The following is an 8,999-nucleotide window of genomic DNA, read 5'->3' on the forward strand; positions in this document are numbered from 1 at the left end:
ACATATTCGATTAGAAATATCATCATCGTTATTGTACAAGGAGCCCAAGGGGGTCCAGCAACCTACACAAGGCTGAGGATAGCTAAGGCTCTCAAGGAAAGCCCATAACTTCCCACCTACATGAGGCATAGGCAAAGCCAAAGCTCCTACATCAAGGCCTTAATTGCATAATTTTTGTTGTTCTTCTTGTTCTTCCCTCTGTTCTCCAATTTCTTTCCCTTATTCCTTCTAATCTACACCCCACTCACCAACTATAGTCTTGTCAATACCTTTTTCTACCACTCAGGAAACTCAGATCGAGTAGAAAATTGACAAGTGAGAGCAGGACCTAAGGATCCAGTTGTACACCAAATTTCAGAGCCAACTGGACTGCCAGGGTAGTTATTGACGGGTTGATGCTCTGCTTCCATGTGAGAGTACACCGACCCCCCCCCCCAAGGGGCCTATTATTAATTGATAGGTTCTCTTTCACTAAATTTCACTCATTCAAAAAAGCTGGAAATAGTTGATATAGATCAAGAGAGGTTCCAGGCTTCCAGCAGTATTCACTCCGGAATAAGCCCATATCCTGGTCTAATGGGTTAAAGAGAGGTTCCAGAACAAATATTCACACTGGAATAAGCCGAAACCCTAGTTCAATGGGTTGAGTATCCAAAAAGGTCATATGGGTCACAGCAAGGAACTTTATGCTTTTCATCATAACACACCAAATTAGAAGCCCATGTAGAAGGGATAAGTAGATCCCATGAATTTACCTAGTTAGTTACTTAGTTGTATATAGTCCACTAAAGTAGTGAAGTTCAAAGGATTTCAATAGGTTAGTTTCATTAATAATTTTGAAAGATCTTGAAAATGAAGTCCCTAAATATCTGACAAAAATCCTAATACGTTCTTGGAAATGTACAAGCCATTAAGTATAAAAGGAAACCAAGGAGGGTCTAGAACCAACCCACCCATCAAACAAGCATCATGCAAGCATTTGAAATCAGAATTTCAACGAAATTTGGTTTTATCACTCTTATGTGAGAGACAGACTACAGTGAGACATTGTTCATGTTGTGGTACTCACCTATGCTTGGGGTGAGACCCTTTAGTAAAATCTTCCTATCTCTCTTACATCTTCCTTGAAAAATTGATTCATTTTGGTTGGCATCCCACCTCCCTATGATCCTGTCTACTGACAATTTTGATTTTGTTCAAGGACCGACACAGACTCCAATTGTTCAAGGCTGCTGGCAAAGTTGAAGGTCAGGCAAGTTTGAAGATAAGTTGAGAGGAAGAGGAACTTCCATTTTTACTCTTAAAAAGAGCATCCACAAGGCAGAATTGGGTAAACTCAATGTCCACTCTATCACATTCCATTCAACGAAACACGCACTAAAATAATTTAGACATCTGGAAGGCCTAACAATAAATATAAATCATGCTATTATTTGTTTAACCCATCAATCCTTCGTAATTTATATTTTCCTGTTTGACAAATCTATTATTTTGGATTACTCAAAGTTCCAATGCCGATTAAGGACTGCACACTGCTGGTTTAGCATCATGATTAGTGCCATGCTAAAGTGAAAGCAACAGAAAATGCTGAACTGTATGAGACAACAGATCATGCAATTGAAGGGGTCAAGACACTTTAAACAAGATGCTGAGAGAGACAGAAGCAGTCACCTTAAATCAAGTTTCTCTAACAAGGTCCTACAAATAAGTCAAAGCCAGATTACTTACTTGTGAACGAAGGAGTTCCTTATAGCTACCAAGCTCTCGAAATGCAGTCACAAACTTGGACATAACAGGACCTGCAACATAAAATGACAGAAGTTTGCTGAACATCAAACAGGCTAAATTTGTAGTCCAATTGCATCTTGTAATTCCCGTCTCTGATGAGAATATCAAGAGATGGCAGAGACAGAGGAGACTAAGCAAGAGCAACCTAGTGGTATTACCTCCCCCACATTAGAAACAGCACATTGGATTTGAGTCATTTAACCATCAGAGAACCTATACTTGTTTAGGAACACCAAATTTAACAAAGACTCCTAATAAGTAAGATGATTTTGAATCGAAGGTCAGAGATTTTGACAGGATTATTTTGATTCTTATTGAAATCAAAATACTTATCAAACTAATCAAAATTTGGTAAAATTATGCAAAGTCAATGGAAATGAGAGGAAACAAGTAAAATAGTAAGAATTTTCACTAAAACTATAAGGGATGATTAAGTTAGCACAAGTACACATGTTCAGTGATTGTAAAACCCATAGAAGAAAGAGAGAAAGAACACCCAGTTTGCTTATCACAATTTATTTTGATAGTGTAAGCATTCAAAACATTGATCAGATCTAGCTGGGGGGGGGGGGGGAATAAGCCAACATGATAAGCTCTTAGAACTTACTCTTTTTCGAAGTTCCAATACAAATGTCTCTTTGCAATCCCTTCATAGGAGCATAGACAAGTTTGGAAGGGTTTGGACAATCCAAAAATAGTTCCTTTTTAATATTTAATTATGTTCACAGACAAATTTGAAGTGTTTGAGATACTGTGACTCATTTTGCCAATATAAATCATCTGTTTCAAATTTGGTATTTAATGTGGAACATTAACATATCTACTATTTCAACCAAATTTTCAACAGCTTGATCATTTCATTTTTCCAAAAACCAAATCATTTCACCAAACTCTTATTATATTGATCAAAGTTTCAAATATTTAAATGCAGCCAATCAGCTTGGCTTTTTAACCTAAAAGAACTAATATTGAAGACCCAAACAATTTGCTTCCCCAGCATCTTATTTTGTCTCTAAATATACCAAAAGAAGAACATGAAGAAAGAAAAATCTCAAAAACCTCCAATTGACAAACTAATGGGGTCATCCTCTCCACCCGCAAATGCTTCTATAGAATCTGCAAATGCATTATCTCCTATGCATCCTTCTTCAACTGCTGTCCTGATAGGATTAGAAATGGAACATAAGCAACTTTTCTTGCAAAAATAGCTCAACTTAAGTTCTGGGTATTAAGAAGATGCATAATAATTCTGCAACACACATATGAAATACAGATACATGCAGAAGATGCATAAATTGGAAAAGACAAATGCAAATTGTAACAAATTAAAAAATGGCTCAACAGTTCGCAAGATACCTCGCTTTTTCAGCCAAGTGAGACAAATGACAAGAAAAAAAAATAACAAAGCTCGACCAAAGTCTTGGATATCTCGGTCACATATCGTATGTCTCAGTCATATCTCAATAATATCTCAGTCATGGTGGTCCTATCTTGGTCAAATCTTGGCAAAACCTCAGTAATATCTCGGATATCTTGGTGAGATTTTGGAATACTACTGTAGTTCTATGCTTCCAACTCAAATCTGGCTTTGTTTTCAAGAAAAGAAAATTACCATACTCAGCGAGATCTCAGTGGTGGATATCGGGATTGAGATCTTGAACCATGATTAAAAAATTAAGTATTTATATGACATACAAATGAATGCACATATACATCAAATATGAACCATGTGCCAATATCACATATAAATCATATAAATGGATACAAATATATAACTTAAATGTATCAGTTAAACCATATATTTGTCTTGCAAACAAAATAGTTGTTTAATTTGCCTCAAGTATATGAGTGAAAAGTAACTGTCATTCAGCACTAGAGAAGAATTCAAAGTAACTGTCATCTCCTCATAGAAGCAAGTGACACAAAAATATTTTGTCCTAAATAGAGAAAAAGTGAAAAACGTGATACATTGGGCTAACCCAGGTAGTTGGAATATGCTTCTCTTAAGTATATACTGGCTGAAGAAACAACATCCAACAAGGGAATATTTCATTCTACAACACTTAACAATCTAGTAATCATAAGCCATCAGCTGTTCCTCGTAGTGTTTTAGCAGTGTGAGAATGACTAAGGAATGTTGGTTTTGGAAGCTCATACTACATGGAACAGTTGATAGAGATTAGGTCATGACTGAAAAACCACAACTGGTAGCCGTACAACTGGATAAGACGGGTAAAAAGAAGGTAATATAGAGGAGGATGTTTCCCATAGAATTTATATAGGACAGATGAAATGGAGAGCTGCACCCAAAGTTTGAATGGCTGACATATTTCTTTAAAACTTAAAGCAAAATTTTAAGTTACAGTCATATGACCAGCTAAGGTGTATGTATAGAGTGTTGGGCATTTAAGAAACATCACATGGATAAACTCAATGTAGCAAAAATGAGGATGTTAAGATGGATGAATCACAAAATTAGGAAGGATGAATGAATGATCATATTAGGGCTGATATGGGAATAGCTCTAATACATGACAAGATATGAGAAAGCTGTTTGTGATGGGACGGCTATGTTCAGTGGAGGCCTTAAAATGTTCCAAAATGGAGGAGTCAAATTGAAAGAACTAAAAGAGCAGGGGGGCAGACTAAAATAACCTTATGAGAACTGGTGACAAGTGAGAAAAGACATGCATAGCTTAGGCCATGTATCCAGTATGACCTTGAATAGAGCTGGTTGGAAGGCAACGATCATGTAGGCAGCCCCCATTTGGGAAATATAAGGCCAAGTTATTGTTGCTACTTCTATTGCTGTTGACTGTTGTAGCCCTTCCAGCAGCAGCACGCCAAAATCCATATTTTTTTCTCATAGGTAAAATCCTGGGAATTTTTCATGACAGAAAGTAGGTATGTCAACTCCTTAAAATAAAGTTAAGTATTGAAGACCCAACTCTTCTAATCTAGAACCCATTTGAGGTGAACTACTGCATGACATCAGTTTTGGTAAAACTGAAGTTTAAGTGAGATACATTCGACAAATTTGAACTCCTATTGGAGGCTTTTGGTCCATATGACTGCTCAGATATCAGGCACTGGGAGAATTCTCAATAGAGAAATAAAACAATAGCATATCTACAGACACCGTAAATGTTTTAAAAGAATCTCTAAGAAGAAGAAATGAATTTGATATGTAACTATATCATGAGTCCTTGGAAAATTCATTCCTCACAAGATGCACAGCAATTTATGATAACAAAGCCGCCTTAATATCAGAAAAATGTAATAGATATGTTAAACAATTTAACACAGACATGAATTTCTCATAGGCATAATCAACTAAAGCTAAAATTAGATGCACCCAATATACAGAAAGAATAGCTTAACATACTTACATAAATTTCTTAGATCCTTTACAAAGTCTTTGGCAGCGATCTCTTAACTCATCCGTGGTTTGCTCAAGTGAATTTACCTGCTCCCAAAAGAAGCCCCAGAAAAAGAAAAAAAAAAAAGGAAAGGGAAAAGGTATTAAACAATTTAAACCTAAAACTCTATACAATAGATCAAAAATAAATTAATGAAAGTTGTTTTAATCAATTAGTCAAAAATAGTAAACTAAATGAATACAATATTTAACATCAAATTAGAATATCAACACCAGCGTGTTTTAGGGACATGAATCAATTCTTAATGTCAGCTGGACAAAAATAAGTCCACACTACAAAAAGTTATTTGATGATATGAAAAATCAATATAATCTTGGGATACTTGGCAAGCAAATTAGCATCCTCAAATCCTGAGAGAATCAAGAATATAGTACCAAGTTACCTATTGTCTTCAGTCTGGACTGTAATCCAAAGATGATGACATTGATATGGATGTGTCACATAACTAGGAAGCTAAATGTTTGGATTAAGGAATGTCCATACTAGAGTGGATCAGGGAGTAGTTTGATACATGATAAGCTACAAGAAGGTCTTTGCGATGGCAAAACCTTGGCTAATGCCATTTTGAATGCATCCCTAAAGCCAAAATGCCACACATTGATCGAGTTCATGAAGGAAAATCTTCCATGTCGCTTTCCCATACCATGAAGTGTTTGAGGTGGCAAAACCTTGGCTAATGCCATTTTGAATTTATCCCTAAAGCCAAAATGCCACTATTGATTGAGTTCATGAAGGAAAATCTTCCATATCGCTCTCCCATACCATGATTGACGGAGGCAGTTGGATAATCCAGTACTACAGAGGATCCAGGTCCAGTATCCAATCCCATCAGATTCATGCGCAGTTTGGATCACCTTTTAATAGGAAATAATAAAGCTCAATTCAGCCTAGTAGGAATATATTTTCTCTTTGAAGTACACATGTTCTTCAAGAACATGGTTTAGTTGACATGTTAACTATTCAAAACTGTGCCAAACAAGGCAGCCAAAGTTTCCATTTTCCCCGAATTTCGATGAAAAATCATGTGGCTAGGGAAGCTTAAATTGAAAATTCCCACTTTTGAGGATTATGTTCAATACATTGTGATTCTTCAGAGAAGCTAATCTGAAGTTTATGACTGTATAAATATATACAATAAAGGTTTCAACAGTAATAAACTAATCTACTGATACAAAATCATGTAATGTCCTTAATACCCTTAACCCTCCCGGAGCAAACTCAAGGTACCATCAACAAGATTGAGTTTGGATCGCAATTAATGAGACTGAGGGGTAGGCAGGGCTTTACTAAGGGCATTGGCAAGTTGCTCAGCAATAGACACAAAACATACCAATAGATCTCCACAAGAGACCTTGTCACACATGAAGTGGAAGTCTATCCCGATGGGTTTCGTGCACGCATGGAACACTGGGTTAGAGCAGCAATATGTAGCACCGATATTGTCACACCAAAAAGTTGGAGAAGACTCTAAATGAATATGTAATTCAGCAAGTAAGAACTGAATCCAAGTATCTTCAGCTGTGGCTAATGCAAGTGCCTGATGCTCACTTCCTGTACTTGATCTAGCTACCACATATTGTTTACGGGACTACCAAGAAACAAGATTGGAACCTAGAAAAATAAGGTAACCAACAGTTGATTTCTATCATCAACAGCACCAGCTCAATCCGCATTTGAATAAGCATGAAGTGCCATAGAGGAAGAACGAAACAATTGCAGCCCACGAAAGAGAGTACCTTTCAAACATCACAAGACCCTCTTAACAGCTAACTAATGGGCCTCAGCATAGTACCCTTCAGATATCACAAGTCCCTTTTAACAGCTAACTAATGGGTCTCAGTAGGATGAGATATAAATTGGCACAATTTGTTGACTAAAATGGGAATATCACGCCTAGTCAATGTTGCATACTCCAATGCCCCCAACAACACTACAATATTCGGTTGGATCAGCCAAAATTTTCCCATCACTTCGACCAACAAAATACACAGACTAATCATTAAAGTTTGACTCTTTTATAAGAGATAAGCAAGTCCATACAAAAGGCTATTATGATGCTCCATTCCGAGGAAAGTTATTACAAGCAGAACCTCTGGGCTACTGACAACAAATGATATGTGACATTCTGGTTCTGTATTCTCTGGGGTATCGGTTTAAAGGTGGCAATGCTCATCACCCTTCTGATTTTCTACGATATCAGTTAACAAAGTAATCTTCTGGGTTTTCATTTTAGTGATCAAAACCAGAACCATATACCAGTTTGTAATGTAAAGATTCAACAGAGATGTATTACACTTCTAAGTTATAGAGATTCAAGAAATAAAAAAGATCTATTAAAACCAAATGAGGAATTACAGTTTAAGTGCTTTCATCTGAAACCGACCTGTTTCCGAAACATTGGAGAATCTTCGAGCTTGATGAAGACCGCCATTTTCTCCTAGGAGATGAGACACCAACTGCAATGGCTCAACGAAAGCGATAAATAAGTTAAAAGTCTCTCTCTCTCTGCCCTTATTTTCGCTTGAGCTCAGATCCCCGGATCAAGAAGGAATCGACCCTGAATGATTGAGGGATTTGACATTGAAAAATAAAATAATAAATAATTAATGGATAAAGAGGAAAGAAAAACGAAAATGATTGATTTTTTTTATTGGACAGAAAAAATGATTGACTAGCTTGTTCCAGGGTGTTACTTGTTTTTTTTTTTTTCTTAACGGTGTGACACCATGACATTGGTTGGAACTTAGAAGAAAGCTTTTCTTTTTTTGGGTTATGCCTTCAATCAAAAAAAAAAAGAAAAAAATGAAAAAGCAAGCTCATGATCCTTCATCAGTTCATCCATTTGGATTTGCATCAATGAGTTTCTCATAAAAGAATAATAATAATAATAATAATTTATAATATAATTTAAATTCCTGAAATAATCAATAGAGTGTTCTTTTTATTCTTTTTAGTTTTTTATAGGAGAACATTTTGTTTACATTAATCTGAAATATGTTACAAATAAAAAACTCCATGGCCATTTGCAAGATCGTGCGAATACCTTATTCTTCTTCTTCCTCTATTGTTTTTTATGGTACCAGGAGTGTGGATCGACTCTCATCACCCTAGCCTGGTTGGTCCCCCTATAATACGTGGTCAACCGCCGTTGAGGGAGCCGAAGACAATCAATATTTGTATATATGAATATTTAATTAAAATAAAATCTCTTTTGTTATATATTTATATAAAATTTATGTATAATGTATAGTATTCTTTTTTATATAGGGAAAATATAAATAGAAATTCATATATAGGGAATGGAGATATTACATATGCCATATACAAACATCTTCACTTAGAAGTATGGGTCTTACCCGTTGATTTTTTATTTATTTATTATGATTTTTTTGAACCCATGACATCCCACAGGAGGTTGAACTTTTAACAGCTATGTTAACCCACCATTGGCACTACGTTAACAAGTTAAGGCAAAGCACTTTTTTTTTGTACCCTCTTCTTTATTAGGTTTTTTTTTTTTTCCAAAGTTCATCCGAGCCAGCTTGTGCGCACCACGACTACATCCTAAAGGGAGTTTTTATATAATTAATATAGGCAGGACTCCGCCTTTAGTCCCAAGGGGATTCGAACTCTGACTTCCTATATGGAAGCATTGGTCTTTTGCAAACCGAGCCACCCCTCGGGGTTTTAAGTTAGGTTTTTTACAATAGTAATTTAAATAATGAGCTTTAGAACAAACTAATGAACTAAATAAAATCTTGTACCTTAATA

The 8,999-nt window shown here is 35.9% G+C and overlaps 1 protein-coding gene across 3 annotated transcripts in view; it reads right to left on the reverse strand.

Moving 5' to 3' along the window:
* Nucleotides 1-7,992, reverse strand: part of LOC149000985 (ADP-ribosylation factor GTPase-activating protein AGD4-like) — a 78,981-nt gene extending 70,989 nt beyond the window's left edge. Inside the window, exons 1-5 of one of the 3 annotated variants that reach the window (XM_089140086.1) lie at nucleotides 7,922-7,992; nucleotides 7,612-7,785; nucleotides 5,178-5,254; nucleotides 2,848-2,948; nucleotides 1,729-1,799 (exon numbers count right to left, since the gene is read on the reverse strand). In XM_089140086.1, the coding sequence (XP_088996212.1) occupies nucleotides 1,729-1,799; nucleotides 2,848-2,948; nucleotides 5,178-5,254; nucleotides 7,612-7,659 (297 nt within the window). In that variant the 5' untranslated portion in view covers nucleotides 7,660-7,785; nucleotides 7,922-7,992. Of the gene's footprint in view, nucleotides 1-1,728; nucleotides 1,800-2,847; nucleotides 2,949-5,177; nucleotides 5,258-7,611; nucleotides 7,884-7,921 lie in introns of those variants that run through there. The other 2 variants (XM_089140088.1, XM_089140089.1) reach the window with 2 other exon arrangements.
* Nucleotides 7,993-8,999: the final 1,007 nt, after the last annotated feature.

Source organism: Hakea prostrata, chromosome 11 (genome assembly GCF_041222555.1).
Source record: "Hakea prostrata isolate BN-2017 chromosome 11, UWA_Hpros_2, whole genome shotgun sequence".
Taxonomy (NCBI): domain Eukaryota; kingdom Viridiplantae; phylum Streptophyta; class Magnoliopsida; order Proteales; family Proteaceae; genus Hakea; species Hakea prostrata.